The sequence below is a fragment of the Myxocyprinus asiaticus genome, chromosome 12 (assembly GCF_019703515.2).
Source record: "Myxocyprinus asiaticus isolate MX2 ecotype Aquarium Trade chromosome 12, UBuf_Myxa_2, whole genome shotgun sequence".
Taxonomy (NCBI): Eukaryota; Metazoa; Chordata; class Actinopteri; order Cypriniformes; family Catostomidae; genus Myxocyprinus; species Myxocyprinus asiaticus.
In genome coordinates this window covers 37,480,706-37,502,090 of record NC_059355.1, presented here as the reverse complement: position 1 = coordinate 37,502,090, position 21,385 = coordinate 37,480,706, and the positions used below count along the sequence as shown (strand labels likewise).

The window sequence follows — 21,385 nt, the reverse complement described above, 5'->3', positions numbered from 1 at the left end:
AGGAAAAGTGAGCTAGTCTGGAACAGTGCTCATGTCCGCCTTCAACGAGCCATTCGGTCTCAAAAGATCCAAGCTGACTGACACCGACGCCCTCATCCTGAGTATCAACCAGGTCAAATGGTGTGGCTTTCTACTCGGGACCTACGCCTGACACTCCCCTGCAAAAAGCGAAGTCCCAGGTATGTAGGTCCCTTCAAGATCTTACGTCAAGTTAATCCTGTCACATACTGTTTAGAATTGCCTGCCACTTACCGCATCTCTCCTTTCCATGTGTCCCTCCTGAAACCGGTCCACAAATCACCGAGTCCTGAGGCTACTGACGAGGGACCTCCTCCGCTGCTTGAAATCGATGGAGCTCCTGCCTACCTAGTTCGGGAGATTCTTGATTCTCGCAGGATGGGTGGTCAGATTCAATACCTCGTGGACTGGGAGGGATACGGCCCAGAGGGGAGATCATGGATACCAGCCATAGACATCTTGGACCCATCACTCATCAGAGACTTTCATCTAGCCCATCCAGATCGCCCGGCCCCCAGATCAAGAGGTCGCCCCAGGAGAGGAACACCTAGAGGTGTTTTTAAAGGGGGGGGAATCTGTAACATCTGAACAGGCTCCCTTTCCACCAGAGGGAGCCCTCACCTGAATATTGAACTCTTGTCAAGATGGCGACCGGACTCAAGATGGTGCCGAGTATGGCTGCTGCGTTGCGAGCTCCGACACAACATAGCAATGGTTTGTTTGTTTTGTTTACAATTCTTATGTTTTTTTGTCTTGGATGTTGTCTGCCTTATTGTCTACGACAGACAAACACTTTTGGACATTGGTTCAGCGATCTCACACCGTAAACCGGACTTCACATTCCTCAATGCCGACCCGCTGGTTACAAACACGCAAGCGGAGCCCTTTGTCTGGGCAGCACGGCCGCGGAAACGCAGGAGGAAAAGGGGAAACAGAGCCGGCGTTCTCATCAGAGTAAGACGCCGCGCAAATCGACCCCCGCTACCCACTATTCTACTGGCAAATGTTCAGTCTCTGGATAACAAGCTCTGCGAGCTGAAAGCGCGGATCTCTTTCCAACGAGAGACGAGGGACTGCTGCATTATCTGCCTTACGGAAACTTGGATGTCTGCGGAGATTCCAGACTCAGCCATTGAACCCACGGGGTTCTCCATGCTCCGTGCGGACAGAGTGAAAGACCTCTCAGGTAAAACTAGAGGAGGTGGTGTATGTTTTATGATCAACAAATCCTGGTGTGATCAGAGGAACGTACATTCCATCAAGTCTTTCTGTTCTCCTGATCTGGAATTTCTTATGCTTCTGTGTCGACCATTCTGGCTACCGAGGGAATTCACAGCGGTCATTATCACTGCTGTGTACATTCCCCCACAAGCCGACACAGACCGGGCACTCAAGGAACTGTATGGGAGTATAAGTGAGCAGGAAACCGTGCACCCTGAGGCCGCGTTCATTGTGACCGGGGACTTTAATAAAGCCAGTTTAAAATCAGTCGCACCAAAATATCACCAGCACATTAGTTTCAACACACGAGGGGACCGGGTTTTGGACCATTGCTACTCTCCGTTCCGGGATGGCTACAAATCCCTCCCCCGCCCACCATTTGGCAAATCGGACCACTCTTCCATTCTGCTTCTGCCCGCTTACAGGCAGAAATTGAAACAGGAAGCACCCACCCTCAGAACGATCCAGTGCTGGTCGGACCAATCAGACTCTACGCTACAAGACTGTTTTGATCGCACGGACTGGGAGATGTTCCGGTCCGCCTCTGATGACGACATCGAGCTTTACGCTGATAGCGTTATGTGTTTCATCAGAACGTGTGTAGAGGAAGTGATTCCGACCAGAACTGTGCGAATCTATCCGAATCAGAAGCCGTGGATCAACAGCGATGTTCGCGCGGCACTTAATGTGCGGACCTCCGCTTTTAATTCCGGGAACGCGGAGGAGCATAAACAAGCCAGTTATGCCCTCCGAAAAACTATCAAAACAGCAAAACGCCAGTACAGGAGCAAGATTGAAGGACAGTTTAACACCACCAACTCTAGAAGCATGTGGCAGGGAATTAACATCATCACGGACTTTAAAGGGAATAAAAACTCCGCCATGAACACCGCTGCCTCTCTACCGGATGAGCTAAATACTTTTTATGCTCGTTTCGAGGGAACTAACACCGCCCTCGTGGAGAGAGCTCTCACGGCCGAAGCTACAGAGGTTAGTTCACTCTCCGTCTCTGTAGCGGATGTAACCCGATCCTTCTGACGGGTGAATATCCGCAAAGCCGCGGGTCCAGACGGCATTCCGGGCCGCGTCATCAGAGCGTGCGCGAACCAGCTGGCTGGTGTTTTTACGGACATTTTCAACCTTTCCCTCTCTTTGTCTGTAGTCCCCACATGCTTTAAAACATCCACCATTGTGCCTGTTCCAAAACAATCGAAAATAACTTGTTTAAATGACTGGCGTCCTGTTGCTCTGACCCCCATCATCAGCAAATGTTTTGAGAGACTAATCAGAGATTACATCTGCTCTGTATTACCACTCAATCTTGACCCGCTGCAGTTTGCATACCGCAACAACCGTTCCACTGATGATGCCATTGCATCTACAATACACACTGCTCTCTCCCACCTGGAAAAAAAGAACACTTATGTGAGAATGTTGTTTGTAGACTACAGCTCAGCATTCAACACCATAGTGCCCTCCAAGCTAGATGAGAAACTCCGGGCTCTGGGCTTAAACAGCTCGCTGTGCAGCTGGATCCTGGACTTCCTGTCAAGCAGACGCCAGGTGGTTAGAATAGGCAGCAACATCTCCTCCTCACTGACCCTCAACACTGGAGCCCCACAGGGCTGTGTTCTCAGCCCACTACTGTATTCCCTGTACACACATGACTGTGTGGCAACACATAACTCCAATGCCATCATTAAGTTTGCTGATGACACGACGGTGGTAGGTCTGATCACTGACAATGATGAAACAGCCTACAGAGAGGAGGTGCACACTCTGACACACTGGTGTCAGGAGCACAACCTCTCCCTCAACGTCAGTAAGACAAAGGAGCTTGTGGTGGACTTCAGGAGAAAAGACAGAGAACACAGTCCAATCACCATCAATGGAGCACCAGTGGAGAGAGTCAGCAGCTTCAAGTTCCTGGGTGTCCACATCACTGAGGAACTCACATGGTCCGTCCACACTGAAGTCGTTGTGAAGAAGGCTCATCAGCGCCTCTTCTTCCTGAGACGGCTGAGGAAGTTTGGAATAAACCGCCACATCCTCACACGGTTCTACACCTGCACTGTGGAGAGCATCCTGACTGGCTGTATCTCCGCCTGGTACGGCAATAGCACCGCCCACAACCGCAAAACACTGCAAAGGGTGGTGCGAACTGCCAGACACATCATCGGAGGTGAGCTTCCCTCCCTCCAGGAAATATATACAAGGCGGTGTGTGAAAAAAGCTCGGAGGATCATCAGAGACTCCAGCCACCCGAGCCATGGGCTGTTCTCACTGCTACCATCAGGTAGGCGGTATCGCAGCATCAGGACCCGCACCAGCTGACTCCATGATAGCTTCTTCCCCCAAGCAATCAGACTTCTGAACTCTTGATCTCCCACGATCAAAATACATCAGCCCTGCACTTTATTACTCTTTTATCTCACACCGGACTGTCATAAATTATATTACCGTTATTATATTATGTCTCTCTTAACAACTGACTATCAACCGACAGCCTGAATGTCAATACAGTACAATACTGTACATTCTATATATATACTTTTTTCATATATATTTTAATTTTTATTGAATAATGTGTATCTATATAGTATCTATATAGTAAAAAACAAAAAAAACAAAAACAGCATATTGTATACTGTACAGTGTATGTTATTATTTGTATATTGTTGAGTGTAATTATGTGTATAACAGATGTTTAAATTGTGTTGTGTTAATTTGATGTTTTAAGTTGTGTAATTATGTATAACAGATGTTTAAATTGTGTTGTGTTAATTTGATGTTATTGTAAATTGGTATATGTCTCATCACTGTCACGACTGCTATGTTGATCGGAACTGCACCCAAGAATTTCACACACCATTGCACTTGTGTATATGGCTGTGTGACAATAAAGTGATTTGATTTGATTTTGATTTTGGTGGTGGATCCTTGAGAGTTAGGCAGATCAGTGACGAAATCAATGGACAAGTGAGACCAGGGTCGTTGTGGAATGGGTAGTGGTTCTAGTAGTCCTGCAGGTAGTTGACTAGGTGTGCGGGATTGTGCACAGGCACTTATGTAGTTCTTGATGTCAGTAGATAGTGTTGGCCACCAGAAAGAGTTCCTGACCAAAGTAATAGTATGGTTAATTCCAGGATGTCCAGAGGAGAGTGATGCATGAACCCAATGAATAATTCTGTTGCGTAGACTGGAAGGAACGTACACTTTGCCAGTGGGACATTCGGGAGGAGAATGTTCCTCTTGTTGAACGCGTTGAATCTCTTCTATGATATCACACCGGATGGGTGCGATGATGATGGAGGAAGGTAGAATCCTCTCCGGACTAATATGTGTCTCAACAGATTCATAGATATGTGACGGAGCATCAGCTTTACTATTCTTACTTCCTGGATGATATGTGACCGTGAAATCGAATCAAGTGAAGAAGAGTGCCCATCTGGCCTGGCGAGGATTTAATCTCTTGGCTTCCTTGATGTATTCCAGATTTTTGTGATTGGTGATGACTTGAAATGGATGAAGTGCACCTTCTAACAAGTGTCTCCACTCCTCTAGAGTGGCCTTGATATATAGTAACTCTTTGTTACTGATGTCATAATTGCGCTCTGCTGATGTTAATTTCCGGGAGAAGAATGTACAGCGGTGTAGTTTGCCTGGGTTTCCATGACGTTGGGAAAGGACAGCACCAATTCCAGTATCAGAGATGTCGACTTCTACGATGAAGGGAATTTGAGGGTCGGGATGCTTGAGAATGGGGGCAGAGGTAAAACTGGACTTGAGTCTGTTGAGGGTGGTTTATGCTGCCTCTGTCCATTCCAACTTCTTGGGTTTACCTCTAAGAAGAGAGGTGATGGGTGCAGCAATGGTACTGTAGTTACGGATGAATCTGCCGTAGAAATTAGCGAAGCCTAGAAATCATTGTAATTCCGTTATCGTGGTAGGTGTGGGCCAGTCAATGACAGCTTTAACCTTGGTGAGATCCATCTCCATTCCAGAGTGGCTAATATTATACCCCAAGAATGTGGTGGAAAGGACATGAAATTCACACTTCTCGGCTTTGATGAAAAGATTGTTCAGGAGAAGACGTGACAAGACATTCCTTACTTGGTCAATATGCTCCTCCATAGACCGGGAATAGATCAGAATGTCATCTATGTAGACTATCACATATTGATTCAGGAGGTCTTTGAAGACCTCATTGACGAAAGACTGGAAGACGGAAGGTGAGTTGGATAGTCCGTACGGCATTACCAAGTATTCGTAGTGCCCCCAGGTGGTGAGAAAGGCGGTCTTCCATTCATCACCCTCTCGTATTCTGATGAGGTTGTAAGCAGATCTGAGGTCCAATCTAGTGAAGTACCTGGCCTCTCGTAATTGTTCTAGGGAAGAAGGAATAAGTGGGAGTGGATGACGGTTCTTGACAGTAATTGCATTGAGTGCACGATAGTCAATACAATGTCTTAAGCCGCCATCTTTCTTGCCAACAAAGCAGAATCCAGAACCAGCTGGAGAAGTAGAGGGTCTAATAAATCCATAAGATAGGGCCTCATCAATGTACTCCTCCATGGCCTTGGTCTCTGGGATGGACAATGAGTAAACACGGCTTTTGGGTGGAGAAGTGTTAGGAAGAAGGTCTATAGCACAGTCACAGGATCGATGAGGAGGTAACTGGGTGGCCCTCTCCTTACTTAAAACCTCGGCCAAGTCAGCATACTCATTGGGGACGTTGTTCGGCAATGAAGGGAGGTTCTTGGTGAGATGAGTTGTGCAGACTGTAAACTTGGGTGGCAGATCCAGACAGTGGAGATGACAGTGAGGAGACCAACGGATTAAATCCTTGTTCTTCCATGAAAACGGGTTCGTGAGTGGATAACCAGGGATATCTGAGAATCACTGGGTTTCGTGGTGAAGAAATGACGTACAGAGTGATTTGTTCAATGTGAAGCAGACCGACTTGGAGTTTTATAGGAAGAGTTTGATGAGTGATATGACCTTTACCGATGGGACCATCATCGACAGCAGTTACTGTAATAGGTGGTTCACACTTGGTCGTGGGGATGTTCAATTGCTTCACTAAGTCCTGATGTATAACACTGGCAGCAGCTCCAGAGTCTATTAATGCTGAAAAATGATATTCTTGGTTAGCTATGGACAAAATGATGGGTAGTGACAAGCCTTGACTGATTGTTAGAGGATTAAAGATGTGACTCACTCGATAACGTTGTGTAGATGTGGTAGTAGGTTTGACGGGGCAGTTGGAACAGCGATGACCTGGTTCACCACAGTAGAAACAGAAGTTATGGAGTAATCGTCTTCTACATTCATCTTGGGACACATGAGTTTGTCCTATTTGCATAGACTCCGTAGGTTGGTGCTGACTTGGTACCTGAACTTAGGTTGTAGGTACATGACATGGCAAGGAGGTATTGAAACATGGTTGTGATTGTAAGAGATTGTCTAGTCTGATAGCAAGGGTAATGTTTTGAGAGAAGTCGAGGGAGTTATCTCTGCACACCAATTCTGCCTGAAGTTTGGCTGACAGATTAGAACGAAAGATGTGTTTCAACGCAATGTCATTAAATCCGCTCTGTGCTGCAAGAGTGCGAAACTGTATGGCATGGTTAGAAGCAGATTTATTGCCTTGGCGTAACTGAGTGAGCTGAGTTGCTACATCCATGCCCCCCCGCAGGGTATTGAAAAACATCACGAATCAACGTAGAAAAATGACTGTAAGATTGTTGAATAAGTGTACCATGATTCCAAACAGCCATAGGCCACTCTAATGCCTTCCCAGTTAGTAAAGTCATGATAAATGAGCATTTCAAATTATCCTGGTTAAATACATCAGGTTGGTTTGAGAAGTAAATCTAGCATTGTTGTAGGTAACCAGTACAGTTTTCAAGAGAGCCGTCAAACTTATCGGGAAGAGCAAATCTTACCGGATCATGGCATGGTGTAGAAGAGACCGAATATATTGTGTTAGCTGGTCATTGGCGGTTTGAAGTGTTAGCAGTTGGTGTTGAAAACCCTTGAGTACCTCATTCTGATACCCGATGGTTGAAAGGAGTTGAGAGACATCCGCTGGATCCGAGCCGGGTGAAGTATTCTGTAAGGATGAGGTAGGCTGAGTGGGATCCATTTGTGGATATTTATTAGAGGGGTTGCTCAGACAATTCAAACAGTATTCTTTAAACGTAGTCAGGTCACAGGCTTGGGTCAAAACACAGATAAATCAGTCCTCAAGCAACAAATCCAAAAACAGTAATCCAGAGACGTAAATCCAGCAAACGTAAGCAATGGTCATAACAATAGACAAAACAATGGCAGAGAAACAACGCTTGGTTAGGCAGATAACTGGCAATACTTTGCAAGGTGATACTGTGGGCATATGGCTTATATACATGGAGAATGTCCAAACAGGAACTGATGTGTCAGGAACAGGAAGTGACAAGAGTTCAATATTCAGGTGAGGGCTCCTTCTGGTGGATGGGAGCCTGTTCAGACGTTACACCATCCCAGATATGTATGACTTTTTGTTTCTTCTGCAAAATACAATGAAGACTTTTTGAAGAATATCTCAGCTCTGTAAGTACACACAATGCAAGTGAATGGTGACCAAAATGTTAAAGCTCCAAAAAGCACATAAAGGCAGCACAAAAGTAATCTATATAACCCCACTGGTTTAATCCATGTCTTCTGAAGCCATCTAATCAGTTTTGGGTGAGAACAGACCAAATATAACTTTTTCACTGTACATCTTGCTATTGCAGTCTCTAGGCATGATCATGAATTCAATCTCGATTACACTTCCTAGTGCTTGACACCTGTGTAGAATGCTAGGTGGCGATAGGAAGCGTAATCGAGCTTGAAATCATTATCGCCAAGATTTATAATTAAAAAGTAGTTGTATTTTGGTCTGTTCTCACCCAAAACCGATTGGATCACTTCAGAAGACACCAATGAAACCACTGGAGTCGTATGGATTATTTTTATGCCAAATTTATGTGCTTTTTGGAGCTTCAGAGTTTTGGTCATTATTCACTTGCATTGTATGGACCTACAGAGCTGAGATATTGTTCTAAAAGTCTTTGATTGTTTTCTGCAGAAGAATGGAAGTCACACACATTTGAGATGGCACGAGGGTTAGTCAATGATGAGAGGCATGAGGGTGTCAATGTTGAGAGAATTTTCATTTTTGAGTGAACTATTACTTTAAATGATTGTCTGAGCCTTGGTCAGACTATCATTGATGCTTGTCTAAATGTTTGAATAGTTGTGGTGTTTTCTTCTAAACACTACATTAGATCTTTTCCAAGGTTTGAATAAGACTAATAACCCACTCTCATTTAAAGCTCAAACATAAGTGTTTAGCGCTATTGTTTGTTGACTTGATCAGCTCCATAATTCTGATCTTTTTTGATTCCTCAGGTAACCCGCAAGGTGAAATCCGTGCAGATGTTTCGTAAGCCAGTTCCTAGTGCCATGCAAGGGGATCGGGTTGGTGTTTGTGTGACACAGTTTGACCCAAAGCTGCTGGAACGAGGTGTAGTATGCACACCAGGTTCATTGCAAACTCTTTACGCTGCTATTATATCTGTCCAAAAGATTGAATACTATCGTGGAGCACTTAGCAGCCGTGCAAAGTTCCACATTACCATTGGACACGAAACTGTTATGGCACGTATCTCATTCTTCATTCGAGTGCTTCCCGACAATGCGTGTGGAGATGGAAGCCTCAACTCTCAGGAGCAAAGCTCAAACTCTTTCTCATTCGATTGGGAGTTTCACCATTTGGATGAGTATTTGACTGTGGGTGAGAGAAGGGAACCACAACAATGGGCATTACTTGAGTTTGAACGGCCGGTCACATGTCCATCACTTTGCTTAGTGATTGGGTCCAGGCTGGACTCAGATATCCACGGTAATACATGCAGGCTTGCCTTTCAAGGAAAGCTGTTGGAAGGGTTTGAGGACAAAAACTACACTGAGACCGCACTGCCTCGGCTGAAAATCAGCAAAGACAAGCAGAAAGAAGGAGCTGTGGAGCGGGTAACCTACATATATTTTCCCTCAAGTTGTTAATACACTTGAATGAATTTTTATTGGTTTTAGCTATCAGGATTGGCCAATTTCTCCGTATCTTTGGTCAGGTGACAGATGACTACACTGTGATTGGTCGAAACCTGTTTAAGAAGGAGACCAACCTTCAGTTGTTTGTGGGCTTAAAAGTCACACTGTCGACTGGAGAGACAGGATCCATTGAAGGGAGCTTCGGCCAGAGTGGCAAGATCAAAATCAGAATACCAGGTAAACAAGACATAGCCATACTAGATTTTTTCTTAATATCATTACTTAGGTTTTTTTTTTATTTTATTTTTTTACAAATTACATTTTTGTCTAGAACATTACTTGGTCTTGGTGCACCACTCTTTTTTAAAAATTAAATATTTGGTTTATTCAATCGGAATAAAAATAAGAAAATTGAAATATTTATAATTCTAGAAATCATCTTGCCATATTTGTACAGTATTGTTACTGAATTAGTGTCTAGCACTAACTCTGAAACACTGTTTGAAAGGTTAAATTTAGTTACAGGTTTCTGCGGCAATTCCAAATGTCATTCCAAATAATGACTATTTTTCAGACAGGTTTCGGAACACTGCACCTTTCATTGTATAAACTAGATTGTTATAAATGAACTAGAAATGCTTGATTTCTCTGTATAGCTCTGTTCTTAAGTGCAATCATTTTTACTGTCTATCAGAAAATAACTGGAGGCCTGTGGTGGAACACTGATTTATAAACTTTCATTTAAATCCTGCTTAAAGCATAAGTGTTTCAGGCCAAAACTTGAGAGACATATTGTGTCTAGTAGCTTTATATGTCCTTGTTCGTGAATTCCAACTCCTACACTCACTAACTCTGTCTTTCTCTTCTTTTAGAGGGGCTGAAAGAAGAAACCAAACAGCTTCTAACCTCTTCCTCTAAGAAGAAGGGGAAGGGTGGAACCAAAAATGAATCCTCCAAATCAGAGGAAACCAAACAAGACCCTCAGACAGTCACCATTCACCTGAACTTCAAACGCTATATTTATGACCCCCACAAAAAGATGGTGCAGTCCTGATCCTCACAGTGATCATTCTTGGAGAAACCATTGAGTAGAGCTTAAAGGGACAGTTCACCCAAAAATGAAAATTCTTTGATTATTTACTCACCCTCATGACATCCCAGGTGTGTATGACTTTCTTTCTTCACTAGAACACATTTGAAGAAAATAGAACAATATCTTAGCTCAGTAGGTCCTTAAAATGCAAGCGAATGGAGATTTCTCTTTTGATGCTCCAAAAATCACAGACAGTCAGCATAAACTTCATCCATACGACAACAGCGGTTAAAGTAATGGCTTCTAAAGCGATACGATCACTTTTGGTGTGAAAAAAGATCAATATTTAAGTACTTTTTAACTATAATCCAACACTTCATGAGAGGGTGGAGTCCAAACGGTCTCTTGTGTGAGGTTTGCGATGCCATGGATACAGATGTAATCTCACTGTAGCATGGGGGGGCGTGGTCATGTGTTGGTCTGTGGGAGAGGGAGAGCGGCAAGGATCGTCACCTGGGTTATGATTTACTCTAACACCTGTCTCTAATTATAGTGATGGTGGAGGGAGTCCTGCCAGAGCGTCAGAACAGGGAGAGAGCACCAGGGACGAGCTGAGAGAAAGACCGGCAACACAAAGAGCCCTGATTTTGAGCTGGCTATAAGCCGTAACTGTTCAGAGAAAATAAAGACTGACCTTGACTGTTCACTGTCTCCTGACTCTTCCATTGCCCACAAACATAGAACTTCTACACTCACGTTCTCCACTCGTTTGAAACATCCAGGATAAGCACACAAACGCACCATTGTGAGTAAAGAAACAGATAATTACATATCTAAACCAAAATCAACAAAGCTACTGTACAGCGTTTCTCCTTCTCACTTGTAAACAGCACTGCTCTTCCGGCTGTGACGTACGTGAGTCAGTTCTCGCATATTTCAAATTTTAAATGTCACGCACGTACCGCAGCCAACTGGAAGCATGGTTTAGAGTTAAAAAAAAAAAGTACTTCAATATTTATCTTTTTCGCACCAAAAGCAAGCGTGTCGCTTTAGAAGACATTAATTTAACAGCCGGTGTCGTATATTCACTTGCAATTTAAGGACCTGCTGAGCTAACATATTTTTCTATTTTGTCATATGATGCTGTCACATGCTTGCTAATAAAAAGAATCCATTAGTTAAACCTTGTAATTATACTTTGCAAAAGTGTGTGGAGAGTGTTTGTGTGTCTTTGTGTTTAGCATAGTTAGAGACCATATTGTGTGAAAAATCTTTTGTTTGACAAATCTTGTGCAAAATACATTTCCAAACACCCTACCCTCAGTCAGGACATTAATAATGTGAAAAATTTCTATGACAATTTAAAAAAAATGTTCAGAACTTCTTACACCACTTCAAAGAGTTCTCATAAAAAAATCCTCCATGTGCAGCAATGACAGCTTTGCAGATCCTTGGCATTCTAGCTGTCAGTTTGTCCAGATACTCAGGTGACATTTCACCGCACGCTTCCTGTAGCTCTTGCCATAGATGTGGCTGTCTTGTCGGGCAATTCTCACGCACCTTACAGTCTAGCTGATCCCACAAAATCTCAATGGGGTTAAGATCCATAACACTCTTTTCCAATAATCTGTTGTTCTATGTCTGTTTCTTTGCCCACTCTAACCTTTTCGTTTTGTTTTCTGTTTCAAAAGTTGCTTTTGATTTACTGTTGTACATGAAACTGGGGTTAAGTGTGAAGAATTCAATGAAGCTGTCAGCTGAGAACATGTGAGGCGTCTATTTCTCAAACTAGAGACTCCGATGTACTTATCCTCTTGTTTAGTTGTACATCTGGCCTTCCGCATCTCTTTCTGTCCTTGTTAGAGCCAGTTGTCCTTTGTCTTTGAAGACTGTAGTGAACACCTTTGTATGAAATCTTCAGTTTTTTTGGCAATTTTAAGCATTGTATAGCCTTCATTCCTCAAAACAATGATTGACTGACAAGTTTCTAGAGAAAGCTGTTTCTTTTTTGCCATTTTTGACCTAATATTGACCTTAAGACATGCCAGTCTATTGCATACTGTGGCAACTCAAAAACAAACACAAAGACAATGTTAAGCTTAATTTAAAGAACCAAATAGCTTTCAGCAGTGTTTGATATAATGGCATGTGATTTTTCTAGTACCAATTTAGCAATTTAGCATGATTACTCAAGGATAAAGTGTTGGAGTGATGGCTGCTGGAAATGGGGCCTGTCTAGATTTGATCAAAAATGACTTTTTCCAAATAGTGATGGTGCTCTTTTTTTACATCAGCAATGCCCTGACTATACTTTGTGATCAGTTGAATGCCACTTTGGTGAATTAAAGTACCAATTTCCTTCTGAAACAGCAAAATCAGTACATTATTCCAAACTTTTGGCCGCCAGTTTATATCTTATTTGTATTCTATTCCTGTTTCAATATGATAACTTGAGGAAATCTTTAGGGAAATTCATCTTCAATATGTCAACATTCAAAAGCAAGGTGTTATTAAAATTCTAAATGCCATCTGAAACGTAATACTTCCCTGTTTGTACCTGATGTCAGGCAGATAAGAACAGAGCCTTTATTGTAATTGATAGAATTGCCATCAACTTTGCAGTTTAAGGTGTGCAAACCTTGGTAACTGCATATCTTACTCGCTTACACACTCTTTCTTACTTTGACTATCAAATGTGCTGTCACATGATGCTTTATAATACTCAAATTTACTCTAACAGAAAGAAATGTTGAAATATCTAACTATATAACTGACAACAAAAATTAAAGCCTTTCCCTCCCAATATTTGTATGCTGCTTTGGCTACCTTTAGCATTAAAAGTAATAGTTCAACCCAAAACAAAAATAGTCATTTGGAATCACACATTTTATCTGGCAGTTATTGCCTTTTTTTCCCCCCACAGAATAAAGTCATTCAAATGGGTTACAACATTAGAGTGAGAAGTTTGTTTATTTTTCTTTTTGGGTGAATTATTTCATCCAAAAAAGGAATGTGTTCCTAAGAGTTTGAACGGTATAGCAATTTATATGACTATAATTTCAACTACTCAATATGAAGGTGCATTCTCAAATGTTTAGAAGCAGGATGATCTGGTCATCTGTATATGATTTGGGAGCCAAGAGTCAACATTTTATTTCTGTTCTTACTGCCACGGAGCATATCTGAGAATGTATCATATCTGCCTCTCTTTGCATTTATTCAATTTGTCTTTCAGCTGTATTTCTCCGTCTAAACATTTCTTTCTTTATCTGTCGCCCCTTCCCTTTTCAGTTTGCGTCACTGATTTGATGAACTACTTGTACAATCCAAGTTATGATTTCACTGTTAAAAAAGAATTGTTGAGCAAACTTAAATCAAGGCAATATATACAATAAACAATTTTTAAGTTCTCTCAATTGTCTCAATAATTGTCTTCAGAAACATTGCTGTGCATAGTTAATGTGAATTTGTTTGTTCGCTAAATGAAAATGTTTTTTTTGAGAGAACTACTAATTTCTTGTTTATTCAACTATCAACTTGCAGTATAAGAAATGGAAACGTAAGCGGTAGTTCTTGCAGGAAGACCCGTGATCTTTATGCTTTCATTCAGTCAGGCATCTCATCCAATCACAATCCAGCCTCTGCTTCATAAGCTCACACAGCTGCCTTTCATCGCTCTTAATGCCTCTTTGTTTTCACCCCCCACCACCTGATCACCACCAGTTTAGGTTCTGTCCGTAGGGGTAAGCTCCTCTCCCCTGCTGTCATCGCCTTCCGGCAGGATCTGACAGTTTGAGCAAGGATCTCAGTGCTGAACCGCAGGACGGGGCTTATGCCAAATGATTGAAATATCTCTACATTCCTATTAATTCCAGTCATCCTGAGTCTTTTCTGAGATAAATTTTATTTTGTCACCATTTCAGTTACTTTCACATGAAGTTAATTGCAATCTTTGCCTCTGAAGAGGGGTATGTCTTGCATGGCAAGGCAGTACATACAATTAACCTCAACCCTTAACTGTCACAATTTGTCACCTTTCTGTTTATAAGGACTTTTATGTTGACACTGTCTTCTGTTGTAGTTTGTCCCCATACTACAATTCCCATGATTCATTGCCCTCATCACATCCATCTCTTCCCCATCTTAGTTCCCAGGTGTTCTCTGTTTAGTCATCATCCCTGTATGTACTTAAGCCCTCATATCCTGTCCTCCTTTGACTAGTCTTAGTCTGAAGTAGCCAGTCACATAACTTTTCATGCCTTTGTTTAGAAATCCTCCTCCTCCTCCTCCTCCTCCTCCTCCTCCTCCTCCTCCTTCTCCTTCTTCTTCTTCGACATTGTTACTTGTTGATCATTTTGTGTCTTCATTAAAATCTGCACTTGGGTTCTAACACTGCAAACTCTCTTTGTGACCGCGTGACAGAAGATTAGTCCTCTGATTTGAACCCAGCAGAAGAACCTACTAAGAGCATGGAGCTGACGGGAGTGTTTATGGAGTTATTCAGACAAGATCTTCCTCTTCTGGAATATTCCAACAAAAAAAAAAGTTTTACCAACTCGCTGCTACAGCCACAATAGCGGACTCCTACCTTAAATCCATTTACGGTACCAGAGTACAGCTCTTCCGGAGGTGGGAAACCTTTCTTTTCTGGAATATGTCCGAGCCATGCTGGTGATCCATTACCCCCACCATTACTGACACGCTGGACAGAGGAGGTCATTCCCATCACCACAACCCACAAGGTAACTCCTCTCCCAACATTCCCCCTAAATAAATTGTTTTGGGGGGCTAACCCTCTCCAAGCTCCAGTGGTCGATTTCCCCACCGTGGTCAGCGACAACGACCACGGAGGTCACTTCCCCATCACAGCCCACACCTGCCACGGTTAAAGAGCCAGCACCCATGCCTGCCACGGTTAACGAGCCAGCGCCCATGCCTGCCATGATTAATGAGCCAGCGCCCACGCCTGTAGCCTCGACCGTCCCAGAGCCAACGCCTGTATCCTCGACCGTCCCAGAGCCAACACCTGTAGCCTCGACTGTTTCAGTGCCATCATCCTTGGCCATGGAGGCCGTTCCCGCAACAGCGCTCCCAGCTGTCTGGAAGAGGAGGAGGAGGAGGGAGGAGGAGAAGGAAAAGGACTCCTGCTCCCCAGTTGATGCTAGCACTCACGACCATGGAGGCCATTCCCTGGTCATTGCCTGTGCTCTCGACCATGGAGGTCAGTTCCCAGTCGCTGCCAGCTCTCTTTGAGCCTCCCATGGCTCCGCCCCTCGAGCCTCTCACGGCTCCGCCTTCCATGGCTCCGCCCCTCGAGCCTCTCACGGCTCTGCCTTCCATGGCTCCGCCCCTCGAGCCTCTCCGTCTGCCTCCGTCGAGCCTCCCTCGGCTCCGTCTGCCTCCGTCGAGCCTCCCACGGCTCCACCCACACCCCCAGAAACTCCACCTCAGTGGTTCTGTCCACTTTGCCTCCTGAGACTCCATCCTCTCCTGAAACTCCACCTCCTACGGCTCAGCCTGCTCCGCCACTGTCTCCAACTCCTAAATCTAAAATCCCTACTCCTGCTGCTCCGCCTCCAGATCCGTCTATGGCTCCGCCCCCTAAGTCTCCACCTCCGGCAACCAAATCACTGGAACATATTTCCTTCCTGGAGCCACCTCCTGACCCAGTCCCTGCCCTGTGGCCGCCCCCCAGGCCTCCTGACCCAGTCCCTGCCCTGTGGTCACCTCCCTGGCCTCCTGATCATCCGCATACTCCTCCCTGGCAACCTGATCGTCCACCAATTCCTCCTTGGCCTCAAAATTGTCGCCTGGATCCTTCCTCCTCATCTGTCTTTGGGTGCCAGGAGTCGCCCCTTAAGGGTGGGGGGGGGTGTTTCTGTCACAGTTTGTCACCTTTCTGTTTATAAGAACTTTTATGTTGACACTGTCTTCTGGTGTAGTTTGACCCCATACTACAATTCCCATGATTCACTGCCCTCATTACATCCATCTGTTCCCCATTTTATGCTGCATTCCATTTGTCTCAGAAGTCGGAGCTCCGAGTTATTTTCCGAGTTCCGAGACCGGAACTGACAAATGGAACGCCCCCCGATGTCGGAATTCCTACTCGGAAAGTCGGACGAACTCAGAGGACCCCGAGTTCAGAAAGCAAGATGGCTACGAAGAGCATCGACTGTAGTATGCTGTGTGTTTAAAGTTTTTTTTTTTTTAGCACTTTTGTCTTTTTTGTGTCCCAATTTAGTAAGTTGTATACACAATACTGTATTACCGTTGCCTATAGGCATGTTGCTACGATCCTGTTATGCGTGAATTACCATGTAATGTGTTGTTTATAAACTGGTACAGCTAAAATTGGCTAGGTCACTGCTGCTAACAACAACAATGGTCGCTGCTGCTACAAGAACAATGGTCAGTGGTGCACAACAACACTGCCTAACGTTACAAACCGTAAAACCGTTTACACATAACACAGTTTGGCAAATTTATATTGCAAATATACGTTTGTACTTCCATAGGGCATTGCGCTTTGTTTACACCGCTGGTTCGATTAAAACGTGGTTAACATGTTTTGATACAATCAAATGCGCGGAAACATTAACATACCGTTTCCGTCATCTTCCTCGAGGTCTCTTAGGTGAAGGGCATACTTATTTTGTAGCTCTCTGTACAAAAGAGCTAGTGCAACAATTACTTTCCTGGAGGTGTCCTTCTTTTTTTCCGACTTATCATGTTGTGTGTTAAAGGAACGCATCCATTTCGGATTTCTTGTTTTTTGTTAACGTATATGACGTCGATCCGAGTCCCGAGCTCCGACTTCCAAGACAAATGGAACGCGGCATTAGTTCCCAGGTGTTCTCTGTTTAGTCATCATCCCTGTATGCCCTCATGTCCTGTCTTCCTTTGACTAGTCTTAGTGTGAAGTAGCCATTCACATAACTTTTCATGCCTTTGTTTAGATTACCTTCATCTTCGTTGTTGACATTGTTACTTGTTGATCATTTTGTGTCTTCATTAAAATTTGCACTTGGTTTCTAACACCACAACTCTCTCTCTCCTTTGTGACCGCGTGACATTAACACACAATCCTCAATAACACTGACAATCAACAAACTTCATTAAGTTAAAAGATGAGCTCCTAACATCACCACACAACCACTGACTAACATTGGCAACAAAAAACAACATTAACAGCATAAATAAAGTCAGCAATCAACAAAAAACAATTCAGACAACTCCGTTAGTCTTGTTGGGACCATATTTGGAGGAATATTGTTGGTCCAACATTGATAGTTTTTATATAGATGCAATGTAATTCACATTTCGTAGTATCAGTGATTTAAAACCCCTATTAGCTCGATAAAATTGTAATTTCATTTTTTAGAGTGTTCAGTTTTACTGAGTATGAATTCTAAGAAATACCTCAATTTGTTTATTTGTTACAGAGAAGAAGATTGGGAACTCCTACAATTTGGTTATAGCATGGTGTGCTGTCATTCACTTGCAATATTAGAAGTATTCGGACTGGTGTAGTTTGCATACTGATCGACCACTCATCTATCTCTTCTTTGCGAGGATTTGAAGTTTATTGTGTTTCACTGTGCATTAATATTAATGAAGCAGAGTTACATTTTTCTCATTATTACAGCAGGAGGAAGGAGACAGAACACTCAGTTAAACGCTGCAGGCGTCAGAACTCAGTGCGTGTCTAACTTAATACAGCTTTCATGGCTGCTCAGTGTTTGTAACATTGACTCATGAAATTGTTAAATACACTGTCTTTTACTCTCTTTTATTTTCCCCTACAGTGACTCAGATATGAATCTAGGTCTTATGTTGTGTGTGTGAGTGCATGCATGTACAATCCTTTGATATGACAGCTTGAGTCTGTTAACCTCTCTAATCAGGGTCCTTCATCAGAGAGGTCTTTCAGAGTGCCTGTTTAAAATACAAAAATGAATTGAAAGAGAAGAGGGACTGAAAAAGGGAATAGAGACTGTGTGTGTGTGTGTGTGTGTGTGTGTGTGTGTGAGAGAGAGAGAGAGAGAGAGAGAGAGAGAGAGAGAGAAAGAGAGAGAGAGATAGGGAGAAACAGAAATAAAACATATGATTTCCCATGAGGTAGGAGCTGCAGATTATCTCCTTCCTGAAACCTGGACCTGCACTGATCTTGATATGAGCCCAAATTGTGGGTAAAGTCACGCTCAGTGTTTGAGTTACCGCTGACATTGACATTATCGACTTCATCAACATGGGCAATTGACATTTGTGTTGTGCATTTTTAATTATTTTCTTTGATCTCAAGTTTTCTGCCTCAAAGAGTGCTTTCTCTCACTTATTCTGTCTCCCACCATTTTTAGTTTTACACACTGTATGTAGATGCTGCAATAACAATGTCAAAGATGTAGAGGGCATTAGTACCCCCAGAGTCAGGAGAAGTCACTAGTGGTACTTGCGAAGGCAAGCATTACTATTGCTCATATTGAAGGGTAGGGCTTTAAACAAACCCCAAACTTCCCTCCACACTGTGTTGTCACAGACAAGAATGATACCTGGAATCATTAGTGTATTAAGTGGCTATTACTGTTCTAAATGATCAAACTCGCACAATTTCTTACATGGCGGATGATAAAACGAGTTAAAAAATCCCATAGACTTATATTGAAAGAAGGGCCCGAGCAATATCTACACTCTAAAAAAAGATTTTTTGAGGACATTAATAGTTCAATTTAGAACTAGATAGGTAAAGTTTGTCAAGACAAACTTTTATGTTTGCTTGACAAAGCCTTGTCTGAAAGTTTAAATTACTTTTAAAAGTTTTAAGTTTTATGGTTAAATGTACATTACAGTAAGACAAACAGCTAGCTAGCTAGCTAGATGGACAGACTGTCACTAGAGACTATTTAGCAGAGACAGACCACTTCTATTAAAATGAATGAGAGAAATTTGAATGGCCAACGGATATAAAAATGGAAGTCCCGCATTACAGGTAAAGGAGCCAATCACCTTTTAGATACAGACATTGCCTGTCAATCAACTCAAGAACATGCATGCACATTTGCTGGTATCCATAATCCATATAAATAGCAGCCCAGCCTGCCCGGAAGCTTTCCAAAGATGGCCACCGAGTGGACTGACTTGCTTTGAAAGGCACTTTGCTGTAACATAGATAAATCGAATAAAATGTCAGATAGATGGATAGATAGACAGAGAGAGAGAAACTTAAAGTCGCACTGAAGTGCCTTGACGGGCGCAGTTCGATTTGGTGTTTTGATATGTTTCCTACTAAAACTTGAAGTGGGGGCGGGACATGTCAAACAGCGCGTCCCATTTCTAAAAATAGCCAATAGGCTTTAGTATACAGCCACACACACATATTCCCCTTTCCATGGTGCTACTCATTCCAGAACCGCTTAACGGGGAAACTTTAGAAGCGATGTCAGTACTGGCCAATTTTTGTAATGACTTGACAACCGAACAATGATCTAACTGACAACAGTAATACATAAAGGTGGCTCTACACTAGCTGATTTTTCCAATGATTTTCAGGTGTTAGCTTCATTAACATAATCACTGGACAGGCAGCGGGAGACAGTGCACCCATTAGCTCCTCTCAGTGGGAGGTGTTAATCATTTGACTCTCTGGACTCCCAACTGAGTTAATGCATTGAAACACTGAAAATACACATCTGGCTTGCTTGAAATGATCTCTGGCTGTGGGTGGGGCAGGAACCAATGAGTGCAATTCATGTATAAAGCGATTTTTTTTCTGCAGAAAAAGCATGACTTCTGGAAAGTGCTTGTGCACGGTGTATTTGGAGGAGAATTTTATTGCTCTTTGGAGTCAGCACGAATGTTTGTATGACATCTCATTTGTAATATCATAACAGACCATTAAAAGAAAAATAAGTGGTCAGAGATCGCTGCCGAACTCAATGTACATGGTAATGAATCATTTAAATATACAATAACAATTATGAGTAGCCAGGCTGTAATTAATGGGGAATTTAAGCAACAGATGTGGACGCAACAGCTATGACCTTCTCTGTTCTTTTGCGCATGCATGATTTTGATGCGCTACTTCCAGCCGGTGTGCTGTGAGCGCCTACTATGGGAGAATCACTGCTGAGAATTTGCTGTTACTATTCAACAGATTTGGTAAATAAATTTTATGAATTATAATATGTGGTTTTGAAATTGTGTCTATAATAGGTTTTTGCCATTAGTCTTTTAATGAATTCTGTGTAGCGATTTTTTTAAACTATGTCTAATTATATTGTATTTCCAGTTTGTTCAAAGAAATGTCCTCTGTTGCCAACAACACATCAGATGATGCAAAGCGATCACATTAAGTAGCCAAACATCCCCCTCAAAACTTTATAAATTACCCAATGTCGGTTAGAATAGACTTTGAATAAGTTAGCCAGCAACACAGGTAATTATAGGCTTCTTGTTCATGTATGAGCTATATAAATGTGAGGAGTAGTGGCACATCAGCAGAAACAACAGAGCTTGATGAGCTCATTAAAGAAATAACAGGGAAAGAAAGGGCAGCAGAGGAAAACAGAGAGAGTGATGAGAATAGGAGGAAGATAGAGGCAGACCGTGCTGAAGCAAGGAAGAGGGCCATGGAGAGAGTGAATCAGACAGACCACCAGGAGGCTTAGCAACGAGGGAGAAGATTGTAGAACCAACAAACGTTAAAGGAGAAGTGGGAATGACACCACTGAATTTTTGAGGGAGAGAGGACAGGCAGAGAGGGAGCTGAGGGAAAAGAAATATAGATTGAAGGGCAAGCAAAGGCAGCACAAGAGTCACAAAAGCAGATGACTGCAATGATGCAGCAAATGCAAAACTAGCAGCAGCATATGCAAGCAGTGCCGGCTATGCTACTTCAGCAACAGCAAGGGCAAGCATTACTTACCCTCATTGAAAGTGTCAAAGAAATAGTTATTTTACTGTTCATACACATTTATTTATTTATTCTGATTTCATTAAACATTTTAATGTACAAATGCTCTATTGATAATAATA

General features: G+C 42.8%; 1 protein-coding gene across 3 annotated transcripts in view; it reads left to right on the top strand.

Annotated features, from left to right (window-relative positions):
- LOC127449213 (selenocysteine-specific elongation factor-like) overlaps window positions 1-21,385 on the top strand; it is a 34,156-nt gene extending 12,771 nt beyond the window's left edge. Inside the window, exons 5-8 of one of the 3 annotated variants that reach the window (XR_007898688.1) lie at window positions 8,677-9,297; window positions 9,399-9,555; window positions 10,191-10,479; window positions 17,797-21,385. Coding sequence is in view for 1 of the 3 variants with exons in the window: in XM_051712487.1 (XP_051568447.1) it covers window positions 8,677-9,297; window positions 9,399-9,555; window positions 10,191-10,372 (960 nt within the window). In the remaining 2 variants the exon portion in view is untranslated. Of the gene's footprint in view, window positions 1-8,676; window positions 9,298-9,398; window positions 9,556-10,190; window positions 11,535-17,796 lie in introns of those variants that run through there. The other 2 variants (XR_007898687.1, XM_051712487.1) reach the window with 2 other exon arrangements.